The sequence below is a fragment of the Phyllostomus hastatus genome, unplaced genomic scaffold (genome assembly GCF_019186645.2).
Source record: "Phyllostomus hastatus isolate PE091 unplaced genomic scaffold, TTU_PhHast_1.1 phas_contig_1, whole genome shotgun sequence".
Lineage (NCBI taxonomy): Eukaryota > Metazoa > Chordata > Mammalia > Chiroptera > Phyllostomidae > Phyllostomus > Phyllostomus hastatus.
Window position 1 is genome coordinate 192,525 of NW_025333498.1, and position 27,519 is coordinate 220,043.

General features: G+C 41.2%; 1 protein-coding gene across 4 annotated transcripts in view; it reads left to right on the top strand.

Annotated features, from left to right (window-relative positions):
• HECW2 (HECT, C2 and WW domain containing E3 ubiquitin protein ligase 2) overlaps window positions 1–27,519 on the top strand; it is a 348,558-nt gene that overhangs the window by 180,345 nt on the left and 140,694 nt on the right. For 3 of the 4 annotated variants that reach the window (XM_045844433.1, XM_045844343.1, XM_045844520.1), the window contains exon 3: window positions 21,283–21,390. In XM_045844433.1, coding sequence (XP_045700389.1) covers window positions 21,283–21,390 — 108 coding nt within the window. Of the gene's footprint in view, window positions 1–8,315; window positions 8,616–21,282; window positions 21,391–27,519 lie in introns of those variants that run through there. The other variant, XM_045844602.1, reaches the window with a different exon arrangement.

Genomic DNA, 27,519 nt, shown 5'->3' on the forward strand with positions numbered 1-27,519 from the left:
TCTAACACTGATGTAAGAAGACAAGATTTAAAAAGAGCACGTGGCAGTACTTCGAATGCGAGCTAATACATGATGACATACAAATGTTTTTCAGTAAAAATTGTTTTCCTAGTAGGATTTATTCCAGTTTCTTTAAAGAACAACTGGAAGTGTTATCTGTGACCAAGAATGCTCATAGTGGCACTGTGATTTGTGTGTGTGCTTGTGTGTGCACTTTGTGTGTGCACGCGTGTCAGCTTCAGAAGGAGCTGGAGAAGCCCTGACGTAGCCCGGGACTCTGAGTTCTTTAAATATTTGTGTTGGATTTAAATTGACGTCATCATTTCATTTGGAGCAGGCATCTTTGGGAGTGCTTCAAGTTTTGAATGTAATTTAAAACATATTCGGATTCAAACTAGTTTTCATGGGACATCTTTTGCTTCCCCCCAATTTTTTTTTTACTGAACCCTTACCAGATATATCCCGAATCTGTTTTGTCCTCTAGAGGTACCCTTAGGGTGGATGATACTTGTTTTTTTTTTTTTCCGTGTCTTGAGACAATATGTGGTTAGCTACAAGGTCACTTTCAGGGGCAACTCCTCTTGATAAATAAAAACTCTATGAATTGAGTTCTTCATAAATCCACAATATAAGTAATATTTTCAAATGTCAGAATACTGGATGATTAAAGAGATTTGCAAGGGAAACATAGAGGATATAGTAAGGTAGAGAAGATATGTCAAACTTTATTTTTTCTGTATTACTGTTTTTACATTTCTTTGCCAACTAAGCCAGATTGAAACCTCTCTTTTCTTTTTTTTTTTTAAGATTTTATTTATTTATTTTTAGAGAGACGGGAAGGAAGGGAGAGAAGGAGAGAAACAGCAATGTGCAATTGCCTCTCACGCGCCCCCACCTGGGGACCCGGCTCACAATCCAGGCACGTGCCCTGACGGGGAATCGGACTGGCAACCCTTTGGTTCACAGGCCGGTGCTCAATCCACTGAGCCATACCAGCCAGGGCTTGTAGTCTCTCTTTTCTGATATCAAAGTAATGCAAGTTCATTGCCAACAAGTTTGAAAACATGGAATACTGTAAGGAACATTTAAATCTTCCTGCCAAGTAGTAATTACTGTGAACATTTTGGCTTATTTCTCTTACAGCTTTATTTTAATAAATATTATATGCATTTTAACCCAATTAAGTTATTGTACATAAAGCCTTGACATTTGTTTTTCCACTTATTATATCATGGGTATTTATTTGGAAAGAAAAATAATTTACTTGGGAACATTGTGTGATGTCTACATAATATCCTGTAATATGGCTGTGCCATAATTTATTTGTGCATTTATTTTTGGATACTTACACAGTTTATAATTATTACAGATGGTGGCACAGTGACCACTGAATTTATATAATCTTTGATGGCATATGTTTTGTAAACACTCATTTAATTTGCTTATTAAGCCATGGCAGATCATTTTTTTCATGTGTAAAATCATCCTTGCTTTTCTGGTGTTTCTGTCCCCACCCCCTCTTTTACTATTATACTTTTACTGCAGGAAGTTTTTGAATTAAAAAAAAAAACAATAGGTTTTTTTAAGTTTGACTGGAATGTTTATATTTAAACTATAAAACAGATTAGAAGGTAAAATTACAAATCCTGATGAGAGCGGTTTATAGTGCAAATGCTTACAGACCCTTAAATAGAGCTTGGCAGGGAGGGGCGGGAGTGGACCCAGTTGTCACGGCTTGTTCCAGGAAGGACGTTTTGGATGAACGCCATCTATTTTTCCAAGATATCTTGTGATTTTGGTTTTATCTGCTTCACTTAACTTTTCCCAAAGTGATTGCTGAAACAAATGTGTGGAGTCCAATGAAAGGAATTAACATAGTTATAATTCCTTAGGTTCGTTGAAGAAGGACAGTATTTTTCCACCAAAGACATGACTTAAATATTACTAAAAGTACTGAAGTTAAGACCGGTTTAATCCTGTCAGATAATCTAGATCCGGGTGATCCCAGAGGTCAGCTCATCTAGCCAGCTGCCTTCCTGACGGACTGTCATTAATCTACTTAGTGTATTTGTCACATAAATAAAATTCTGAAAACTTCTCAGGATAGTTCAACGATTTAGAGTCTTCCCTGCTGAGGACAATAACACCGGTATCCGAGAGTCTGCTGGCTGTATGCGCTGTGCCAGGCACTGTCTGCTGGTGTGTGTAGTTCACAGCCCTCTCGTAACTGTGCTGGCTGTTCAGTGTCATCCCCGTTTGTAGAGGAGGGAACTGAAGCCTAGGATTAATCGCTTCGTCAAGGTCACACAGCTAACGGGTGTCCGTTTTAGCTGCAAATCCAGTGCTATTCTATATTGTCTACAAGTTGTCAGAGAGCTCTCAGTCAAATAATTGACTAAATTCAAAAATGCCTTCAACTGGATTTTAAAATGTTAAGAAAACAATGAACATATTTAGTGTATGACAGTTTACAACTTTTAAGCATCATAGAATGAACTTGGATATTTAAATTTTGACTTTCTTTCTCCTTTAGAAAGGGGACCCAATAATGTAGGGGGAAAATCCTCCCTTTTCTTCCATCCTGGCTATAGGCTTGGCAGCTAGGAGGGCAGTTGCTGTTACTATGCCTTTGTCTGTTGTGTGCCCAGGTGCATGCCCCCAGGTTCTCTGCCCTCACCTTTATAAACACCGTATCACTTGGAAGGAGAAAAGTTATTCTCGGCAGCACTCACAGAGCAAAAGTTGCAACTGCTAGCCCCTGCCAAGGGGTATGATGGCCTGACACAGGAATTGTAAGACTATGTCTAGAATTTAACTTTAATACTGTTTCAGATGCAGGTTTTTAATAAGAGACAGTTATTATTTAGAGTTTACAAGGAGGCAGGAAAACTGCAAAATGAGACCTGTTTCCCATATACTTCTGACTAGAATAATTTATTTTTCTTACTGTTGTCTTTGCCAGATATCATGAAAAGCATTGATAGCTGATAGGGACCCAGCACTAAGATTACCATTAACTGCCTGCTTTAAAAAAATATTTATTTATTTTCAGAGAGAGGCAGGTAAGGTGAGGGATAAAGAGAAGAGGAGAGAACTGATTGATTGCCTCTCACACATACCCAAACGGGGGACGGTTTGACACCCCAAACATGTGCATTGACTGGGAATCAAACTGGCAACCTTTTATTTCTGAGACAAGGCTCAACCAACTGAGCCACGCCGGTCAGGGCTAAAATAGCTGCTTTTCTGAGAACAGCCTGAAATAATAGTTTCATGTCAGCAAAGATTCACAGGTAAGGGATAGATACTCAGTGTACCCTACAGTGATAAAGTTCATCACTGAATCCTTGAATATTAAAACTCCAGTGTCTCTTTGAAAGTTGAAAGACACTCATTTATAATGAGTGAAACAAGTGCTTTTTAAAGCTGTTGAAAGTAAACTCAGGACATTGTACTAAAATGTTATTCTAAGAGGTGGTACAGCTACAAAAAAGTTAGTTGATTCATACACACATAAAAATAGATTGGTACATTGCTGAGAGATTCAGACTGAGTTCCTGTGAGAAGTGAAGGATGTTTGTTCGGACATTCATTCAATAAATCCTTTCTGGCCCCTGACCTTTGGGATGAAATCCCAGAAAGCCGGGTTTGTCCCTAAGCTAGGCGAGGAGGTTCACTGGACCGGACCAAGCACAGCTAGATTCTCCAGCTGGCGTCCGCCCATGCGCCTCGAATTACCATTCAGATCCATCGCAGACACTGATCCTTTGTGAAACAGTATGCAAATCCATATTATTAGAAGAGTTAAATGCAATAAAAAACAATATCTATAAGATAGAAGCCTACATTTTTGTTACTAGATTGAACAGATTATTTAAAATTACTCTGACAAATGTCTGTACAAGTCTCCAAAGGCTTCCGCTCAGTTTCCGTCCTCGTCTCAGATTGTTAACCGCCAGTCCCAGCCCAGCACAGGTCCGTGGCCCATGTGTGAGCAACCCTGTTCTAGACTTAAACACAGAAGAAAACTTTTTTCTCATGTGAGTGTCCCTTTCCGTCTTCATTTGCCATGTGTAATACTTGCATGTCTTTCTGTTATACTCTTTTTTTCTAATGGGTTGGAAATCATCATCATGAGAATTGTTAGGATAGGGAATGCCACAAAGGTGCAAAGCTGCATGTCCCTTTTTGAGTTTTATGATAAAACAAAATTGCAAAATTGTATGTGACATTCATATCCACACATACATTCATGTATGGCCTATCAGGTTTTGAGCCTCCAGGCCAGTGTCTCTTGTAGTGTGGTATAAGGACCATCTAGATCAGAATGAGCTGGGGTAAATGTTTAAAAATGCAGACTCCTCAGACCCATCCTGTCCCCGCTGAATCAAAATTGCTGCGGTTTGCTTTATGGAGTCAGAATTTGAAACGTGAGTCTCACCGGGTGATTCTAATGCACACATTTGAGAACCCTTCCTTCAGGTTTGGGAATCCGTGTATTTGATCCTGCATCATATATTACAGTAGTTATGTTATAAATGCTGATTCAGTCCACTCATGTGAACATATTGGAGTCTCTGTACGTGTGTCAGCAGAAACTCCCAGATATGGGGCCGTTGCTGTCTCAGCCATATGCAAAGCATTGTTGGTAAAAGGTAATGCTCTCATTTTGAATGAGAGCAAGTAGTAAGTTTTGGTAAAAGGTAATGCTCTCATTTTGAATGAGAGCAAGTAGTAAGTTTTTAATAGATAACAGGTGATAGCCATTATTTTTTAATTTTATTTTTCTAATATTTTTTCCATTAGCATTTATTCCCCCTATACTCTCTTCCACCTCTACCCACACCCCTCCCCCCTGCAGTCACCACACTGTCGTCTGTGTCCATGAGTTCTTTCTCCTTTTTAAAAAATTAAATTTGATCACCTGCTACATTCTAAGTCAAATTTTTTAAAAACACATATTTCATGGGCATGTGTCTATTTGGTTTTAATTGGAGGTCCTCCCCTTGATCTTTCAGCAGCTGTCTCATTTTTGACATATTTTCAAAAACACTTTTCTGATTTGTACACAGACCGATGTGCATTTCCATGGGGAGACTCTGGGAATCTGAAAGCGCAGTGACCATGAGAGAGGAGCATTCGTCTGGCTTCTTTATGAACACAGTGTAGAAGGACAAGCAGCCCAAAAATATTGTAGCTGATAAGCAGATACTTGCTGCAAAACTTAAATAACGCACATGAGTGATGATGCCAGACTCAGAGGCTTGCAAAAGGCATCAACACAAAGGAAATTCACGATGTGCTTTTCAGGAAAAGGATTGTTCCTTCCTGATGTACTAACCTTGATTCTGTTTTGTGTTTTTGGTACCAGCATAAAGCGTTGAATATTCCATTGTCCATTTATATTGTAATCTAAGAATGATGGCTTTGCTCTTCTCTGCTTTCCTCTTAATAAATACTCTTTGAGCTTTGGGAATAAGCTACTTCAGTTAAGTGATGTCTTTAATTTTCTATGATTAATCCTTTCAGCACCCACAAATCACTTACAATCCGAGTATCCTGGCTAAATCAATAGCTTAGAATGTTGAGAATGGTGATCATCAGTTGGGCTTTCAGGAGACCTTATGGAGGTGGGGAAAAGGAACGATTTCCATTCCCCTTTTTTAAGCCTCCCTTTCTCTCCCTGTTCATGGAGGCATAAAGTTTCTAGTTTGTTCTTTACCGGCCACATCTCTCCCTTGTCCTCTGTGCTCTAGTCACACTGGTCTTTGAAAGTGTCAGGTTGCGTCCCCCTGTGTGACCTCTGCATAGCTGTGGGATGGTCTCTCTCTCCTCTACCCTCCTCTCCCTACCCACCTCCTAGTCAAGTCGTCCTTCAGAATTTGGTCCACACACTGACTCCTTGAGGAAGCTTTCTCTTGTTCTCTGGCCTGGGTCATGCCAGCTGCTCATCCATTCCCTCACAACAGTCTCTTTTTCCTTCGTAGCCTGTATCATAGTAGTAAGTAAAGAATTCGTTGTATATCTGTTGTTACTGAGCGTCTCTCTCTCTCTCTAAGATAGAAGTTCTGCAAGAAAGAGCAGGGGCCATGTCTGTGCTGTTCACAGTGATCTCCCAGGGCCTAACACCATGGGACGTCATAGTGAGTGAAGTGCTATGGTGTTATATGAATTCAATATTAGTACTAATGGGCTTCCCCATTTTGTTTGATGTTGTTGATTTTCTTTTTGGCCTTTCTTCCCAGAGGGGTGTGGTTTTGGACAAAGGAAAAATAGCATATGGTAATTTTGTAGTTGACACTATGTTTCTCTGGCCGTACCTTCTCAAGCCAATAGGTTCCTGTGATTGAGAGGGTCCTGGCTGTATGACCTGTGTTTAAGAAATACTGTCCCCGTGGAAGGGTGTGTGCGTGTGATGGCCTGAGTCTGAGCGCCAACATTTATCTAATCTAACTTCCTTTGCTTTACTCTGTAAGTTTCTTTCTTGATCAACTTGGAAATCTCGTTCCATTATGACAATGGCTTGTACTGTGGGAAGTAGGTTTCCTTTATGTAGGAAAATAGCCTGTTTGTTATAGACTGTCACGTAAACATCAATGACAGGTGGGTGGACCAGACCCTAGAGTTCGGCTGAAGTGGCATATGTGGAAAATGTTACAATATTTGGAAGGGAAAGAATCATGGCTTGAGAGGCCAGAGCAGTGGAAGCATCAGGTGGGGCCTAGGAACGTGGAAATGAGGGGTGCTAACAGCTGCACCATGACCAGACTACGTGAGTCTCTCTTCACGTAGAGAGTCTGGTGGTCCATAAGCAGGAAGCAGGCAAGAGGTCAAGATTATACACTTTCTCTAAGGATGAAAACAGGGATGCTGATGTTGTTGAGGCGTATGTTGTTCATGGGCTGTTGGTATCTTTAATGCCAGTGAACAATCCTTTCAAGATTATTTTTCCTAATCTCAGAATAGTGACTGAGGCCACGGTGGGCCCACTGGCCACCTGTGAGTCAGTGAGGTCGCTGTCACTTTCACAGTGTTATTTGAGGGAGGCAGCACATTGTAAATGAGCATCGGCTTGGCCGTCATTCAGATCTAACTTTAAATGCTAGCCGCTGTCACTTCCTCATCTGTAACATGGGGCTAATATCACTATTGACCTCAGCCTTAGAGCACAGTGACACCCATTAGGGCATAAAGCATCTACTCTGTGTCCCTGGTACATAGTAGGCATTTTGTACATGCTTGCTATTACTGTTATTTGCTGGGACACTCCCAAAAATCTGCAGTGTTTTTTTCTAAGACTCAGTTGGGTTTGCATATCCAAAAGAGGCCTGGCTGGAGGATGGAGCGGTTCTGGAGTTCTAGTCCATTCCAGAACCAGCCCAAAGCACTGTGGCCCCTTGAAGCTTCGTGGCAAACTATGTCTGGGGTTAAGGGAACTAGAGAGGAAACCACAACCGCCAAATGTAGTGCGGAGCTCAAATCAGTCTACCTCTCTGCATGGCAGAAGCATGTGACAAATGAAGATGTTTCATCTTGCTTTCCTGGAAGTTTGCTAGAAAGATAGGGTCTTACAGCTTTTGATTGCATTCGCCCTTATCCACCAGCACTGAAAAACTGTAATGACTGCCCTGGGTGAGGGTGAGTCCGCAGATTTAGGAGGCCCCTTTCTCCATTAAAGAACAATGCATCTGAACCAGCAGCTCCCAACCTCTTCTCAACGAAAGACAAGAGCACCAGCTAGATTGGTGATTGTATTTATTTTTGCATTAAAAGTGAGATCTGCAAATAACTTTTGGGTTGATATGCAGAATTTTGGCTTTTAATTAAAGCTATGTGATCATTGAAAAGGCTTTATTCCTTTATTACAGTTGGAATCACAAGTTTGCAAGCCCCATTCCAGATTGGTTAGGGTACAGTAAGCCTATTTCAGTCACCTAAATGAATGTTATATCTGATTAATGGAACTAATAAATTGTTTTTTCAAGTTCCCAGACAGTGAGCACTCTCTTCTGAGTAAATCAAACAGAAGTTCCCGTCTTTGTGGTAACAGTTCGCTGGTTGACTTCAGCCCACTCTGTGTGTGTGCACACATATAACTCATTCTTTGGAATTCTCCCATGGAAAAGCAAAGGAAGGAAGCTGAGGGGAGGATGGGGTGATTGCATCCTGTACCCTTTACAGGGGTGTGGCCACAGCGGCCTCAGCTGAAGGGACACTGATAAGTTATGTTTTTTCACTTAGGATGCCTGAGCAATGATAAGTCTTGATGAAGGGCGGAAGTGACCCTCAGTGTTGTTCTTGGCGGACCAGGAGTCTCCTGGTAGAGGTCTTCTCGAATCCCACTTAGTAGTTTATTTCTGGAGCTTTGGGGGAAGCGGAAGAGAAGCGGGAGCATCGGTGACGTGGCCCTGACGAGCCTCAAAGGCACGTTAGGGCTCCAGACCACCTTCCCTTCAGTCGGGCCGCTCCTATGAATGAAATTGTCCGTGGGGAGGCCTGGTCCACAATTTTAAGGAGAATGAACCATATTTCTTCATGGTGCTTCCCAAACCTGATTTGACACGATGGAGTCTACCCTGGCAGAGGCAGAGAGAAACTCTTTGGAATTGTGTGAGGTAAGGTAACAAAGTTCTGTGAAATGAATTGCTGTCTCTTGATTTCCGTGTTCAACTGTTGGGGGTTTACAGTTCTCTCTGCCGTTCTCTTTGAAAAGTTCTTAAATGTGGTTCCCTCCCAGCTTGGTTTGGGACAGCTGTTAATTTACCATGCAGTGCATTTACCGGATTTAGTCACTTGACACTCTGACACAGAAGATCAGTGCAGGGATTAAAATACATAAAAATTGCACAAATAAATGTGTAATCCCCTCATTGTGAATATCTAGAGTCCAACTGGTTTGAAAGGAATTATTTTACTGTGCACAGATTCTGTAAGAATACTTTTGAAAATGGCATTTGATTGAGTCTAAATAGATGTGATGACAGGTTATCTGCTTCCAGAATAATGTTCTTGCTGGATTTTAAAACTCTTCCCTTGGGGAATGAGAGGTTAGAAGAAATTTATTTGTAATGTAATGTTTATGTGGACAGGTATTCATAGATAGCCACATTCTAGAGGCTGTTGATGTAACAATAATTTTACAAGAAAACTTTAACTCGAGAATAAAACCATGTCTTTTAAAAAAGATTTTCTTGTGGCCACGGTGGCAAACGGGCCCAGTTTTTTATGGGCCCTCCAGACCTGGTTTAATTACTTGTTTAAAAACTGGAATGAATGCAGGGCAAAACTTCACTTCTATTTTAACTCCGTATAAATTAGTTTTTCAAATGAAAATTTTTATTTTTTGGCCATAAAATGCCAATCAAAGGTTCTCAAGGGGATTGGGAATTATGTTTAAATTGTCATGTAGGATGCAATGGCATTTAGTGCCCGTGAACTAGGGATGCCACAATATCTGTAATGCACTGGACAGACCCTCACAAGAAATGACCTGCTAGAATGCCAGTGGTGCCTCATTGGGCAACATTGATACCTGCTCAGTTTAATGAAAAATGAGTTGAAGATTGAGTAAAGATTCAGGTGAGCAGTCTGATCTCTGGAAAGGTCATTCATCTTCTGATGAAACCATTTTGGGGAGGGACCCATAGAGAGTAGCCACTTCTGCAAAATTATTCTTTAGTATCAGGAACAATGAATGTTCCAGAAAGGTTGTTCTCACATACTTCTAATTAATATTTTCCAATCTAGTTGGATTAGTTCCAACACAAAGTTAGCTATTGCAGCTCTCGGTCCTTATAGTATGAGCTTATTAAGACCAAAGGGGTAATCTACCCCTAACCAAAGGATGTTTTTGAGCTAAGCATTATATTTTATAATGGTTGTATATTCCTCAGAATCGTCCGTTGTCATATGTCATGTAAAAGTAACATCTTTGAAGGATCTAGTGGTTGCTTTTAAACTTCACTTAATATTAAAAGGGATTATCTTTGAGTGAGAGCTTAGAGCATATATGGTATTTTAATTAAAGAAAAGGAAGGAGGATATATAATCAAAACATGGTCATTCCTGGCAACTTTTTACACACATAGTGCTGAGACAGTTTCCCAAGTTAAACACTGTGTCAAAGTCCCGGTTTCATTGTTCTGGGAGGTAAAGGCACTTCTTCCCCAGTCTTTGTCAGGCCAGGCTTAAAGCTCAGTGAAAGAATTTTAAGCTTTGAGTAATTTTCCACCCTGGCTGGTGTGGCTCAGTGGCCTGAGCTCTGGCCTGTGAACCAAAGGGTGACCAGTTCGATTCCCAGTCAGGGCACATGCCTGGGTTGCAGGCCAGGTCCCTGGTTGTGGGTGTGCAAGAGGCAACCAGTCGGTGTATCTCTCACACATCAATGTTTGCCTCCCTTTCTTCCCATCTTTCTAAAAATAAATAAATAAGATCTTTTTAAAATTATCAAAAAAAAGAAAAGAAAAGCTTTGAGTAATTTACCATTCAAGAACTGTCTGAGAGAGGGAGCTGTGTGCTCAGTGGGTGTAGCGAACCAGTGCCGACTGTACATGAGCCTGTGCTGTTGTTGTCTGGTCATTTGGCACCTTTGACTGAGAAAACCTGGTCTCTAAAAACATATACATAAGCATGCTTTTGTTGTAATGTATGTATATTTATAACAAATTAGAACCAAATAAATTTATTTGAAATAGATTCAAAAGGTAAAAACTAACAAAATGAAGTTGAGGAATTGTGCTTTTGCATATTAAAAAACTTAGCTCCCTTTGAAGGAAGGATGAAATGGACTGAACAATTAAAAAAACCCACATGGCTAGTTCCTATTATCTGCTAGTTCAACCCTGTACCCCATATTCCTCATGGCTTTCTGGGCTGGGGCTGTCATCATTCTGTGCAATAATGCAATGGAGAGTCTGCAGTTTGACTTGTTCAAGGTCATAAATCCAGTAATGAGAGAAATAGAGTTTAAACTCAGGTCTGCTGTCTCTTGAAGTTCTGGAATCTTACCTAGCAGACAGCCTGGCAATATCATTTCCAAGTAGTGTCTTCCTTTCATAAAACCTATAATAAATGATACATACTTTAAAACAAAAAGCATACTTCTTTGTGAATAGAGGGAGTTTGTGTGGATGAAATGCCAGTGATATATTAAATATGCTCCATTAAACATTTTATGGCATTAGATGTGATGGAGAATTGGAGCATTGTATTTCGGCTGATTGAGGTTGAATGTGGGAAAGTTGGACTTTCAGGAATTGTTTGAATGAAGAGAGAGAGAAGGGCCTGGTGGAGTTAGAGAGGGAAATTACAGGATGGTGGTTTGACTGGAGAGAGCTTAGAGGTGGATGAGTCACCTCACAGGGTCACTGGACTGAAGGGCTGGAGTTGGTGTGCAGCCTTTTGCACCGAGGGCAGATATTTATAGCTGCTGCAGCCCTGTCTGTGCAGGAAAGATGGATATGGGAGGTGGGTCATGTTTAGGTTATGCTCCTGCTCTTGGTGCTGGGCCTGGGCAAGAAGCATTGTGAGCCGTCCTCTCTTGTCCTTGTACAGTCTACTCTGCAGGCAGCAGCCAGAATGATATTTTTAAAATGCAGATCATGTCACTCCCCTGCTTTAAATTCTTCAGTGACTTTCCATGGTGGTCAGAGTGGAATCTCTGCCCTTCTCCACGGTCTCCACAGACGGTGCGGTATGGTGCTGAGGAGCACGGTTTCTGGAGCAGGGTGGCCTGTGCCCACTCTGCACACACTAGTTGCAGGAACTCGGGTACATTTCTCAACTTCTCTGTGCCTTAGTTTCCCCATCGTTAAAAATCTGATAGTAGTACCCAAAAGGATTGTTAGTGGTTCCAGTGTATTAATAATAGCAAAACGTAGTGAGCTCTACCTTGTTTGATATTATTATTAAGGTCTTCAGGGTGGCCCTGCCCATCTCTGATCTCATGCTCTCCCCCCTTCTGCTGTGTTCACTCCGCTCTAGCTGCATCACTTTGTTCTGAAGAAAACAGTAGACTCGTTGCTGTGTTAGGGTCTTTGCATTTTTTGTTTTTGCCTTTTCCCGAGTTCCCCTGCAGAAAATGCTCTCAGTTTATTCAGGTCCCTGTCCAAATGTTTCCCTAACCAACCTACGTGAAGTAGTACTTTTGCACCCACCTCTCTTCCAGCTCCCATCTCCCCTGGCTGTCTCTTCAAGCCATGTTATCGGTACCTGACATTACATTAAATTGACTATACCTCCTGATATATACATTATTTTGTGGCGTATTGGTCGATTTCCCCACTGGACCAAAATCGCCACAAGGACAGGGTCTTTGATTCTCTTATTCCCCCTGGAATCCCTGTCACTTAGAATATTAGAATAGTGCATGCTCAATACATATTTTTTTATTTAAATTATTTTATTTATTTATTTTTAGGGAGAAGGGAGTGGTCAGGGCAGGAAGAAAGAGAGGAAGAGAAACACCTATCCATTGCCTCTCACACACACCCAACTGAAGACCTGGTCTGCAACTCAGGCATATGCCCTTACTGGGAATCGAACTGGAGACCTCTTTGTTAACAGGCCAATGCTCAATCCACTGAGCCAGAGGAGCCAGGGCTCAATAAATATTTGTTGAATTAATTTTAATAAATTTCACTTTCTCCATCAGTTTTAGAATTGGTTTTCTTCCTGTCTTTAGGCCTTACACTGTTCTTTCTAATTCTTGTTAGCATGTCATCACCTTGCCCCAAATGATGGACCTTGAGAAAAAGATCATTAACTTTTCTCACGAAAGTTATTTAGCAATAGGAAGCCTCATTCTAACTTGTCAGCCTTGGGACACAAGATAGGATAGAAGCATTTTAGTGTCATTGTCATTGCTGATGGGCCTAATATTGGATCTTGTGCTAAGGTGTTTACCAAGCGACCGAATGCTGGCCATACTTGACCCTTTGAAAGATCTTGGGTGGACATTCTCATCATAAAGGTGTAATTGCTGGAGGAGAATTGCCGTGCAAACCATGATGGGGAGAATTAGTACTGACAGCAATATGTACTTCAAAGAGACTGAAGAATTTTATAAAGAGCATGTAATTTGTGCCAATAGTTTTATCATGAAATCAGATAAAACAATGACAAATTGCATGTTCTGTTTTCACAATATTTATTATAAATTACTACAATAACAGAATAAAAAATAGATTTCTTGTTTGATATAAGTAAGCCTTTAGTAATTTAATCCATTTGAAGTATTATCAAAGAATTTGTATTTCCTATATTTTATGCAAGAAAACATTCAGTTGGGGAAAAAAAGAAATCTTAATTTAGAAATACTCTGAAAGCCTTTGTCAGAAAAGAATCTGTTTAAGATGCTTCAAAAGTCTTTACTGAAACAGGTCATGTGATCTTAGGTAAGCCAATTCATCTTTTTGTGCATTGGTGTGATCGACTGTAAGATATAATCAGAGTTGATTGCCAGTTCAGCATAGCAGTGTGATTGAATGAAGTTAATTTGAAATTTTTGCCACAAAGACCAAGAGTTTAAATAAACAGCTTTTGTTAAATTAGCCTAATGAAGCTTACCATAAAATATGCAGTATTCTTCTTGTTTTTCTTTATTCTAAATAAGATGGGGATCTCTTAAAAGGCTTTATGCCTTCCTCGGCATGAACTTTATTTCTCTTTCGTATGTTTAAAAAACATAATACTAATATTCACATAAATGATTCAGTTAAAGTCACATAATCAAAAGGAGAATTTAGGATATCTTTCAGCCTAATCTGAGCTTCTGCTATGTACCTGATATTGTTCTAGTCACTTGAGATACATCAGTGCATAGAACAGACAAAATTCTTGACCTCTTGGAGTTTACATTTTAAAGAGAAAGACAATGTACAAGAAGTGTACATATATTATATAGTATGTTAGATGGTGAGAGGGTTATAGGAAAGAAATTGAGCAAAATAGGGTGGTCCAGGAATGCTGGAGTAGTTACAGTTTTAAGTGGGAGTGGTCAGGGTAGAGCTCATTGAGAAGGTGTGCAGGCAAACAGGAAGAGCATCAGAGGAGAGGGCTGAGCCACAAGGATGTCTTGGGGGAAGTACCAGACAAACAGACCTTGAGGCAGAATCTTGATCACACGTTGAGGACATGTAAAGGGGGAAAAAACCTTTCCTCTGTCATCCTAGGGTCAGGGGCTGGACCTGCAAATCAGACTGACAAGGGACAGATGAACAGAAGAAAAAGCATAGAAATTTCATTAGATGTAAAATTTTAATTTCTGTGTGCATGGAAACCTTTGTGGAAATGAAATGAGGACTCAAAGAAGTGGTTAACCTCAGGAGCTCATACACCATTTAAACAAAAGACAATAAATTGTGGAGAAGTAATAGACAAAGGAAGGGGGTTTGGGCTTCTAGGGGTGGTAAATTGTGGGAAGGCACAAATGTCCCCACGGCCACACTTTCCAGACTTGTCACAAGCTCTTCTTAGCCTCTGTTGCTTTGTCTGTCCTGTAATGTGCTGGTGTCTTTTTCTCCCATCTCTGGCACATTGTAATCATCAAATTTCTTTGGTATCTATAAGAAAATTGCTCTTTGGGTGGCTCTAAAGTCGCAGTCACCAGTGGGAGTGCTCTCAGCTGGTGGCGTGGTGCTGTGATTGTGATCTTCACACCAGTCCATCCAGAGAAGGCTTTGGGGTATGGAACTGGATGTCTGGGCAGATCAGGTTAAAAACTAATGCCAAATTTTCAACTTCATTTAAAAGTTTGTCAGTGACTCTTACAGCACTGAGTAAGACTGGTGCTCTGTTTGGTACTATCACTGGTAAAGACTCACCCCTCCCCCGCAACGTAGTTTGTTGGGAACCGCCCTGCCTGGTATCAGAAGCTGTAACCCCCACCAAGGCTAAGGCTGAGGGAATGACCTTTGACTGTAAGCCAGCAAGGAGACAAAAGCTTATCTCCCTGGCAGGAGCTCCTCCGCTTCTGCTACTTCACCCTGCCTGGCCCCCAATGCTTGGTCGGTTAGCCAATGACAGGTAAGATTCCCCAAGGAAGGAACGATCTAAGACAGGCATGATCACGTGGGAGGCCCCCAAGGAAGGACTTTGGGGGCTACAGCAAAACGGGGTGATGGACCCTCGCCCCTCAGCTTGACATAGCCTGAGTCCTCATTGTCTGAGAGAAAATCTCCTAATCTCTTGGCTACCTTACTTCCCCTGCCTGGCTTAAGCCTGAAACAATGACAGAGGGTGGTGCAGCCATGTGCTGGAAAGGGCAGGTTCCCTGGGTGATCAGGCCTAAAAAAGAATATTTAAAATACTGTGAAACTTGCTTTGTTTAGAATGCTCTCAGTTGAATGATGAGGGTCCAGGGAAGAAGTAAGTTTGTTCCTTAAAGTTTTTTTACAGCTCTTTGACCCTCACTCAAAATAGGCCCTCAGACTTCCTTGTTACCTATTGTTTGATCCTTACTTCCTAGCAATGAGTAATGAGCTTTACCTGAATTCTTATGCAAACGAAACCAATAAAAACCTCTCCCAGTGGGGGAACGGGGCTTGCTCCCCACTAGAGAGAGTGGCTATTCCATTCCTACTTCCCCATAGGACCTGGTTATCTCTGTGTATGTTTTTCTCGCGTGTCAATGATCCATCTGCTGCGCTCCACAGTCACTGCCAGTCGGTGATCGCATCAGTAGTTCCCATCTCAAAGTCACGGTCAGAGTTTTCTTTTCACATTGCGGTGGGATTCCATAACCTGCCTAGTACATGCTGGTAAATTTGCAAGGTTTTAACAGTGAGGTGGTCTCTGTGAAGGTGTGTACTTTGCCCAGGTGTAGAATGATCATTTTGATTCAAATCGTAGCTTAGAGTTGGTCTCCAAAACCCAAATCCCAGACAGGGCGCATAATTTCTGAGTGTAGCCAGAATAAAGCCAGGCTCCGTTATGATCCAATCTCAGAACATGGTTATATACAGTTTGTATCCAAAAAGTAATTTAAAATCAACTTAAAAATTTATGTCATTTTGGAGAAAATGTAGAGAGGGATTATTTCAAAGCAAAAGAAAATTTGTAGGCATTATTTTTTTATCCTCTTGCACAATCTGTCTCATGGCATCTTTCTCACAAAAGTTCTCATCTTTTTCCAGCTCCCTGGGTTATTGATAGAAGAGTGAGGGCTTTGAATACGTTTTTAAAAATTTCTATTTTATGTCTAGTACTGTATGAAGTTTTTGGAAATGTTAATATAGACTTTGAAACATCTGCAAATCCAAAATTTTTTGAATGTGTTTGTTATATCTGGTCATGTCCCTTATATATTCTTTTATCTTAAAAGCCAATTTAAGAACATTGTATTGAGTCTAAAAATCACATACAAGAGAAAATTATTCTCTTAATGGTACCTTTCACACTGATTTTTGTGTATGGAATATTATGGGAAAGGAAGAGTTTAAAAACATTAAAAGAACTTTATGCTTACATTATTTTGGCTTTTTGTGGCATTTAATAAAAAGAATTCATTTAGTTGTTTTTTTTTAATGATGGCTTATAATCACATTATAGGTTAATATAATTAATCCCATTTCTCCAAAGAAGAAAAGAGTTATATCCTGGAACCCAGGCAACAATAGAAACTTATACCACCGAATTCAGCTCTGAATATGGCCACTTGTTTGCTGCTTCTGATGACCTGATGACCATTCATGACGCCTCACCCCCTACCCCCCAAAAAATGAACACTGGGAGGTAAAACAAAATGTCTTAAGGAAGAGAGAAGCGAAGGAATGGATGGGCCCTCTTACTGATTGGCTGACATGTGTAGATCTCCCAAAGGATATCTCCTTATGATTCTCCCAGAGATGCTTTAAACTTGATTGATAGAGATACGTTTTAATTACAGTCATAGGGAGCACGAACCATTCTTTCTCTTTCCCCTTCAACACTTTGTAAGGTATGCACACCTCTATCATAACACATTTTACATTGCACTGCACCTTATGTGGCAGTCTTCCCCCTGCACTGTCAACTCCGTAGGGCAGGAAATGGGTGCTCTTGCTCTTCATAGTAGGCAGTCAGTAAATGCCTTTCAACTGAAGGAAGGGAGGGAGAGAGGGAGGGAGGGAGGGAAGAAGGAACAAACAGGCTAACAAATGAAAGGGATAGCAGTCAAAGAGATGCACATAGTCCAGAACATCGCTTAATTGCTCAATTTCCCTGGAAATAACCATGAACGGAATTTTTCCATGTGTGGTGTCTGTGGTACCTATATCAGAATCACCTGGTTGGGGTGCTAAAACTAAGATTCCTGCATGCTCACTCAAACCTACTGAATCAGTCTCTGGAAGAGCAGAACAGGACTCAGCATTTGGAAGAAGCCCCCAGGACATTCACTGTGAGCAATGGAGTTGGGCCATCATCATCCTGGAGGCTCGGTTAGCCAAAGGGGAAGGTAGCCAATGGTGCTGTGTGATCCCCTGAATGTGCAGGAGATATTAAATCTGCTTACATAAAAATTTGTCTAAGACTCCTTGGTGTTCCTCCTAAAAATCGTGTGGTTTTCATTAAGAAAAGGGGGTGTGTTCCTCATGTAATTAACAGGATCTGAGGAAATTCTCTGAGCCACTCTACTCTATAGTTAATAGAAGAGAGTTATTGTGTGTAGTGTAATCTTATATTTCTTCCCCTTTGTTTCCTGGGTCCAAACACTATATTTGTTTCTCCCTTGGAGAAGCAGACAACACAAGTCACTTCAGTGTTAATAACAGAATTAATTAGAATAACCCTAAAGAGTAATTTTTTAAGCATAGCAAGTGAAATCATTTTGGAAAATATCATGGATTGCTAAAATAAGGCAAGAGTAGATATTTTCAAAAGTTTTCTTGATCATTTTCTCTCGCTAATCAAAACCTAATAGATATGAAAATTGCCTTAGAAAAAATTTAGAGCTTTTTTGGTGTGTGCTTTGTTTTTCTATTTTAGAGAAAATGTACTGCCAACTAGACTTGTAAAACAACAAAGAGCACATAGGAGACATCAGTGGACAAGCTTTATATAAACCCTACCAAACAAAATTAGATTTAGAGAAGGGTTTAAGAACATGAATTAAACATCTTCAACGTTTCTTTTTGTGATTACATTTCAGCTAGAAAGTAACCTGAGTATCTAGAATATACACGCCCATAATGTCGATTCTATTATAATTGTAAAGCAGACACTCTAATCCTAGTAGTAAGGGACATAAAGGAAGGTAATGGTCAAAGAGCAAAAGCAAAGGTACAACCAGGAAAATGTGCCTCCTGGGAGCTGACCTGTTTTTAGGTTGAGAGGAAGAAGATAAAGGTCAAAGTGAGAGAAGGTGACTGACGGAGGGGGTGGGGTCAAGGGCACCACCACCGTAATGGTACCTGGGCAAAAGGGCAAGACGTCAGCATGGATACGGAAAAGATGGTAGGTGGTTGGGAGGTGGAGAAACTCAGGAGATGAGGCCTCATGCCTTCCGTGTTTGGGTGGTACCCTGCTCTGCGTGGGAGGGTGGAAATGAGGTAGGGGATGTGAGGGTGGTGCGGCAGATCAGCGTAGTTGAGGGAAATGGGGGGGAAAATGACCAACTGTAAGTGGAACAATTGGTAATTGGTTTTGAAGACTAATGATATTTCTTTGATTGATCAGAAACTTTATTCAGTTAAAGCAAGAAATAGGTTTATAATTACATTTTTATTATCCTTCTAGGGGATTTATTTTTTAAAAACTTTTTTTTATTGTGGTTCAAGTACAGTTGTCTCCATTTCTCTCCCACCCCCACCCCAGCCATCCCCACCTCCCACCCTCCATCCCACCCCCCTCTGGTTTGGTGCATGTGTCCTTTATACATGTTCCTGGAACCCTTTCTTTGGTGCACATTTTATACTCAGTTATTTTTTCTTGTTTGGAGTAGGGACATTTTTAAAAGACTGACTTACCTAATGCAAGTGTTCACTGCGGGTAGAGAAAAAACAACTCCTACAACCTGGGGAAAAACATTCTGTGCTTGAATATCTGCAAAAAAGTGATCTGAGCAGAGAAATGCTCTCACCAGAAGGGAGTTCCTGGGCCAGCCTAGAACTGACTGCAACCTAAATGAAGGCGTTAACCTATTTAAAGAACAAAGTTTTTATCCGAAGGACCAATTACAATTGGTCATCTTCTCTGTCAGAAATCTCTAGGGAACATGTAAAGGTTGAGTTGGGCCTTGGGCAGCAGTTCTGTCTGGAGCTCAGTCTCCTCCTCCCATTACCACCCCCTCGCTCTAGTTCTGCTCCTCAGTGGCCCATCCTCCCAATGCAGTTATGTCAGAAGTGTGGACTTAGTTTCGCTTCACTGAGTGCTCGGGGGGCGGGGGTGGGGGGAGTTCAGTAATACCAAGAATGCAAACTGTTTTACAGTGAGGTTGCCATTAACAAGTACAGTTTTGTTACTGTTCATTTTTATCATCATGATCTTAGTGCTTGCTCCTTAAAACAAGATTTGATGCTGCCTCTTCTTTCCTGAGGCCTCAAGAAGAAAATTTCCCATGTGCATAACCACATTTTTTTAAAGCATCTTGAGTAGCTGGACACCTTCTACCCAGGTGCTTGTATTCTCTTGCACTGTCCTCACCTCCCCTAATTTTCCCCCCTCTTGTTTGGAACAGGGAGGGTACCATCCACTCGTGCCCATGGGGTCCAGCTTTCCATGTCTTCCAAGTGACCAGCAGCTAATAAAACACATTTATTTCTGAAAACTTGAGAGTCCCTCTCCCCACCTAAGTAAGAAGGATCTGCTCCAAGGAACCACAAGACCAACAGCCACAGGATACCTTTCAAGTCCAGTTTTCGGCAGTTGCCTGTGTGCCGTCTAAATGGCAGTGTTGTGTCTGTTTCGGTGATGGTGGGGTTGTGCCCTTGTGTTGTTCATTCAGGTGTGGAAGTGATGCTACGAATGGCTTATGCCTTTCCTTCTGTAATGAGCAGAGGCTGCTGCTTGGACTTGCACAAAGAATCTTTGCCTTGTGCTGAATGCAAGTCGAGTGAAAGGCCTGTTCCTGCCTAAGTTCTGTGGCTCATCACGCGATGAAGCCAGTGGGCCACAGGGCAGCAGCAGACGGAAGTCCCCCAGGGCTGGGTTGTCTGCCCCCTCAGGTGTTTTTTCTTTTAATGCTCAAAACAGGAGAGGTTTTTCCTCTCAGACCTATTCCCCTGGGCTTGGGACCATTTCTTTGTCTTTCCTTTTTAGCATAGCTCTTGCTTTGCCCTCTCTGGTTGATTTCTGCTCTCAGTTCAAGTGTAACCCTAAGCTTTCCTCTTGGGAAAGGGATCTGGTGAAACAAATGAGGTGCATTCAACTTTAAGAGCCACTGTCACTGTGCACATTTTTGTAAACCTATGAAACTGAATGGTCTCCTTTTCTTGTTTTCAGATTAACTGCCTATTCTAGGGCTCTAGGACAGAGGTTTAAACTAGCGAGATGTGAGCAAGATATGTAGAATATGAATCCCCTCAGCCTGCAGGGTGGCAGGCAGAGCCTGGGCAACCAGAGCATCGCTGCCTGTCATCTGAAGTTGTGTGTCTTCCAATCACCCCAGTGTGCCCACCGATATCCCCACTTTCCATGTGCCGTCAGGTCAGATGGCTTGGAAAATGCTACTTTCAGGCCTATTCTTTGGATCCGTCCTTTCCATCCTTCTGTCATGCAGAAGCGTAAATGCTGTCTCTTTCCTTTTCTTAAATCAGCTCAAGACCTACAGCCTTTGGCAGCTGGAGATTTTCCTGGCAGACCTGATGACCTGGGCTCTGCTCATGGCGAACCCGGACCATGTCTTGACTCAGTTTTATAGCTTAACGTCCCTTTTCGTGCCCGATCTTCAGTTTTGTTATATTCTCCCAGCTCTGCTCTTCCTTTCCTTTTCATAAAGGGTCTTACACATAGGAGCTCAACACCTCTTTCCCAGGTCAGCCCGTCACTGAGGCTGCAGCAGCAGCAGCACCCTTGGTTCCCTGTAGTTTGTACTTTGGCAACAGGGAGCGACCTGGCCTGGCCGGAATATGCCGCCACCTCCCCCGCCCCCTGCACCCCTCCGCAGTCCTCCCTTACAATTGCAGGCATAGAAGTCCAGGGTAATGATCTGCAAGGGGGGGGTGGTGGTGGTTATTACTAATAGTGTTCATTAATATTTCCCCTTTATCCTTTTTCTATTTATCTTAGAATTTCTTTTAGTCTTTGGGCTAAGAAACAACAAAGAGGTTATAATTAAGCTGAAAAGTGTTTCTTTGTTTTTTTCAGATGAGAATTCTCCAGCCAACTTCTGGGATTCTAAAAACAGAGGTGTGACTGGCACACAAAAAGGGCAGATTGTGTGGAGAATTGAGCCTGGGCCCTATTTCATGGAACGTAAGTAACGGAGTGTGAAGTGCAAGTTCGTCACTCCCATTGTAGAAATGTGTGGGGATCTGTGGGGCTTCTTCTGAGTGTTATTTAAAAATTTTCAGCTCTGATTGATTTATGCCATTATAACCCCAAACTGGAAAGTATATTGTTTTAGAAAATGCTCATTAGAGAATGTTCATGTATTTTGAAAAAAGTATGTGTGTGTGCATGTATCATGTGAGTGTGAGATACATAAACTGTGTGTGGCTATTTTAATGCTTCACACATTTTATGTGCCCTTGTATCTACATTTGTCATTAATATTTAATTACTAATATTTATTTTAGGGAGCAGAGAGAATAGTTCAAGATTTAAGTTAAATTTAAGAATTTAATTGAAAAATTTTGTTCACTAACTTCACCATTATTTTTCCCAGCAACAGAATAACTTTTGCATCTGGGCCCTAGTTTTCACAAGTGTAGGTAAGACAGTCTGGGGCTGCTGGAGAAGCCAGTTTCTTAGGAATCAGAAACTGGCTGCAGGTAATCCACACATCACCCAGTTATCTGATGTTACAAATTCTTTTATACAGCACGCGGTTCACAGAAATATCTCATCTCATTTTATTCTGGATGAAAGGGAGTATTTAAATTCGACACTGATATTATTGAGAATATAGTAAATACGTTTTTGTCAAATAGCTAGAAACATGAGTAAATAAGTGATTTACTGGTTGGTCCAGGTTAACTTACACATTTACAGGATATTTCTTTCATGTAGAAATTTCTGCGATATTTATCTCTGTTTAAGAATTAAGTTTTCTCCATGCAAGGGATTTAATGTAAGCAAGTGTGTGGATGCTAGCTACAAGGGTTGTACTTATTACAGCTTAAAATATAAAAAAAGGTTTGATTAAATGGCAAACTGATGTAAGCATACTACTATTAAAGCATATGAAACTTCTGTAATATAAAAAGTTATTTGAAAGATTAACATTTATTACTTTGAATTGCCATTAAAGGCATCAGATTATTTCTTCCACATTTTTACTGGTAGGTCAGCATTCTGGAGCTTTCTCTAATCCTGTTTCTGCCCCCTAAGGAATGTCTTCTTTTCAGTTCAGTTTCTAGCCAGGTTGTCTCTTTAAACCCTAAGTGAAATGCAATTTTTAAGGGAAAATGCTCATGATGTGAGTGAGGGGGAACAGGCAGAGACTTACGGCACAATCCCAACTCCGAGTGCGGCACGTAGGAAAAAAGTCCAGGAGGGTATTTGCCAAAATGGGAGTGGTGCTGTTTCCGCGAGGTGAGATTCTGGGTGATTTGGGTTTTTTTGGCCATTCCTACTTTACTTTACAACACTGGCCCAGCTGGCATTACTACGTAAGTAACCAGAAAAATAAGTGATGAAAGGACATGGGGAAGTGGAATGGGAAACACCAAGCTCACTCTCATTGTGATTCTTCCTTTGAAAGGGTCCCAGGGTTTAGCTGAGAAATACTGCCAACTGGACTTCAAGGGAAATAAGAAGGCTGGTAAAACAGCCTTCACACAGCTCCAAAATGCTGAAGACTGCTAGGAATGATTGCCCCTTGAGGGAGTGCGCAGGTTCACATCATGGGCTCATGGGAACGCCCGGGAAGAAGGCAGTACCGTGTGCTGCTCTGATTTGGAACACCGTGTGTAGGGGTGGGGAGCCCGTTCATGGAGCACCTCATTTTCTGTGATCGGTGTTCTCTCTCCCTCCTCCCTCCAGAAGTGTTAGAGGTTCGTGATGCCCTGGCTGAGGAGGGTATAGTAAACATTTCTGTCTCAACAAAAGTTTTTCTTTACCTGTCACTTTAGTATTTGATAGAAATGGGCTTGACATTGAAGGTAGGAATTGGAAATGAAGAAAATAGTAGGGTTTCTTCTTTTTCTCCTCTAATTTAGCATTTCCACCTCAATTCTTCCTACACAAAGTTGAGGTTATTGTGCTGTATGAGTGTAAACCTGGAAATATTCAGTAATGCATTTTTTAAGGACCGAGAAAAGTTGCGTAAGTTAACGTCCTGGACAGTATACAGGAATTACAGACCGGTTTGGCTTTATAAACTCATCTTCATTAATCAGATGAGGCCTCCCCCAACACACATCTCTGTCCTTCCAATATCCATCCAATGTAAAAACCTCAGCTGACGTGTATGTCACTGCTTAGAAGTATGGTTCGTGTCTTTTAGACACTTTTTACCCCATGTCTGAGGAGAGCAGACCTCAGGGGACTTCACAGCATAGTGAAGTTTTGCTTGAATTTCTGAGCGCATGGTGTGTAACTTAAGAATCAGGGGGTGGGGGTTGCTGGGTGTGTTAGACAGCTCCTGTATTTTCCACCTCTGATCTTGGAAACTTATGACATTTAAAAATGTTTGCTTTCATCTTCAGACAGAAAATTTATTTTTAGCTCATCAGGAGTCCTGGCAAAGTAAAATTCTCTGAAAATTGACCTAAATTCATGGGTAAACCTAGATTTGAGCGCTAAGCTATTTCTGAATGTAGAGATGGCTTCAGCATGTCTGGATAAACCCCTAAAGGAGGCAGGCGGCCCAGACTTATGTTATTACAGGGCCTGCTTGAATGAATTTGAAGGACAAAGGTTGGTTTAATTTGGAGTGGGTGACCTTCCTAGACATTGGAGAGGAGAATCACTTTCATCTGCACTTGTCATAAGACTGGCAAATAGTCCTCAGATGAGCTGATGCTCGCAGAAACAAAATTGGTCATCTGTGCATTTTTGAGTGTTGAAATCTAAGAAGTTTCAAAAGTTGTCTCAGCATGCCAGGATGTCTATTTCTATAGTCTTCTATAGACTATAGTCATTCATTCATTCACTCACTCACTCACTCATTCATTCATTCAGATCTGCTTTCTCTCTTTCCTTCATCCTTTCTATTGGTTCTGTCCATCTCTGTGTGGAGAGTCCATTCTTGGTTAGATGGGATCATTCATTGCTCCTTAGTCCATGTCCTCCATCTCCCCTGCCTGTGAACACAGCTGGTCCTGTGAGCAGTGAGCTTCTCCCTTCTCTGATGCTCAGTCATCAGGCCTGCATTTGCTTTTACTGGTCCTTGCATCTGTTCCTCCTGCAGTTAGAGGTTAAAATTGTAGCTAAAATAGAAGCATGGCCTCACGTTCCCCTTTCTGCCCTTTGAGTATTCTTTCCAGTAACCTCGTAGCTAAAATGTTGAAGAACATCAATCAAAATGCTACTTCTCTTTTACTTAGAGACGATGTTGTTTCATTACACTTCTTTTAAATCTTGACTTATCTCCTAAAACACTAAATAATACTTGAAATGAAAGCTGCCACTGAGCATGGAACAGTTCTGTATTTTAGGGGCAGGGACCTTTGCTGGTATCCTGCTGATGGAGTGGTTGGTTTCAGTGCAGGTGCAGACAGCTGTCCTGTCTTTCTCTCTCTGGTGACCAGCCTGTGTGTTTGTGTTGGTAGTGGGTGATCTGCATAAAGCCCTCTGCTTTGTACCTAGCTGTAAGCCTGACAGAGCTGTGAGCTCTGCAGTGTTCTGGGTGACTGGTCCACCCACAAAATCTGCTTTGTGCAATTCAGAGTAAACTTATTGTACAGTTTTCGAGATTCTAATGTATCACCAGAGTTAGAGATTTTTGTTATAACAAGGAATAAAATAACACCCTAATGGGTCAGCTAGCAAACTTGGCCCAGCTATCAAATCAATATCCTACAAATAAAAATAACCAGTCACTTTTTTTTTAAACCTTATAGTCTGTTGCCTTGCTGACTATTTAGAGGAGATGGTGTCCTACCTTGAGTTTGGAGAAGATGTCTTATAAAAATGCACTTGTCCTTATTGAGAAATGAGCTGCTCACTTGCTAACCATCGATTCCATCTTTGAGGTATTGCTGCAGGGGGAGCCAGACTGCTGGTGGCTAGCATTTAGAGGGTGACACTAATGAGCTCGTGCCTGCAGAATTCAATATGTCACCGAGCTTATTCTCTGACAGTCCTCATGCACTTTGCTTAGTTTTGTTCTTGCAGAATACATGCTATTGGTCTTGGAAGAAAGCACGTGGGAGAGTAAGGTGTGCCCAGATCTGTATAGCTATTACTATTTCAGTAATAATCACAAGCCTGTGCTGGTGTTCAGGAAGGTCATTTATGGCTGTTCCCAGGGAAGTGAAGTAATAATAAAGCCAGAATTCCTGCAAGAGTCATCTTGCTGTTCCTCAAAGCCAGCATGCTCTTCTGCTTCCCCGCTTCGGCTGCTCCTCTCTCCTAGCCTTCTCTGTCCCCACTTTTCTCATCTGTAGGTTGGAGTCCTGACCTGTTTGTTCTGGGAGCCCTTTTGACTCCGCTGTGCCCTCACCACTCTTCTCCGTGGCCTCCACAGTCTTCTCCCCTGCAACTGTCCTTTTCACTGTTTGTTTTCTGTCTTTTGTCAGGCCTGTGCTTGTCATCCCAACAGCTACGCTGTAAATCACCTGCTAAACCAGAAACCTTTTGATGATGCTCTTGACTGTCTGGTGCAGAGCTGGGCCTGTGTTGTGATGGGCACATGGTAGAAATCTTTTGCTTGGCAGTGCTGACTACATTTTGAATCACCACTTAGTGATCAATGTTCATAGTGGAAAGACTCAGTATTTCACCTCATGACGAACTTTGATTTTAGTATTTCACCATGGATAGGAAATATGCAATAATATAAATCCCTAAAGGAGGATTTTTCTTTAATCATTATGTTGTTTTCTCTTAAAACAAGTGAACTGAGTACTCTGTAGGAGGTGATTTGATGCAGTCAGGGGAGTCCATGGAAGGTGAGCTTCCTTGGGAAAACGCATCTAGTAGCCCCATTTGGGTAATCCAGGTGACTCCGTTGGGGAGGTCAAGTCCTGTAGGCTGCCCCTGTACCTGGGCCTTGCCTATCAGTATCATTGCCTATTTGAATGACACCTTGGGGAAAAAGGCATTTACATGATGCTTCAGTGAGTCAGTTGCTCTGTACAGAGAAATTCCAGTGTCTGTGTGACTTATCTTTGACACATTCTGACTTTATGGTCTTTGAAATTGTAGTTACTTTCTAAAGCCAATAAATGGCATTTGTATTACTCTTTACCAAGTTCAAATTATATTTACATATAATATATAGCATATATTATATATAATTTCAAATTATATAATATATAGCAAGTTTATGCTAGATATAATATATATAGCAAATTATATATATAGCAAGTTCAAATTATATTTATATATAATATATAGCATATGTTATATATAATTTGAACTCGATATATATAATATATATACACACACACTTGTGAATATATATCTCCACATATATCTACATATGTATCCATATTTGTTTCTGTGTCTGTACCTATATCTATCTATCCACATACTGGTATACATAAAAGGTCTCTCAGGAAAAGGTCCAGCCATTATAACTGTAATGAGGCCAGTTTGTATGACATTGATGTAACCTGGCAGTCAAGGAGAGTGGACTGGAATGCACATGTGTGAACAATGATGACTTCACTGTACCAGTCAGTGGGGGCAGTAGATGCTGTGGAGTGAGCATGTGTACTGTGTGACCATCACATTCAAAATGACTGAATGAGTAGAGCAATGAATCGCATCACATTTTGTGTTAAGCTTGAACATTCTTCCATGGAAACTATTCATGTGATTGAGGAGGCTTTCGGGAATGAGACAATGAGTGCAGCAGAATAAAAGTGAGACACAAATACTTCAAAGATGGTTGAGAGTCTGTTGAAAGTGATCCGTGTTCTGGAAAGCCTGCAAAGAAGCAGAATACCTGAGAATGTTGAACACCTACAGGCTGCAGTCAACAAAGATTGGCAACTGACAGTGTGAGAACCAGAAGCTGATCTGAGAGTTACAAAAACTACTGCATCCGAGATTTTGATGCAGGCTCTTGACATGAAATATGTCATGGCAAAATTCCTTTGGCTGCCAGAGCAGAAGGAACATCATGCTACCGTTGCTAATGACTTGATTCAAGCTACTACCAGGGAACTAGATTTCCTCAAGAAAGCCAGGACTTCAAAGGGGACTGAGGCACCATTGTCCTATGTACAATGTTTCTTGTATCTTCTTCAATAAAGGTCTCTCTTTTTCATA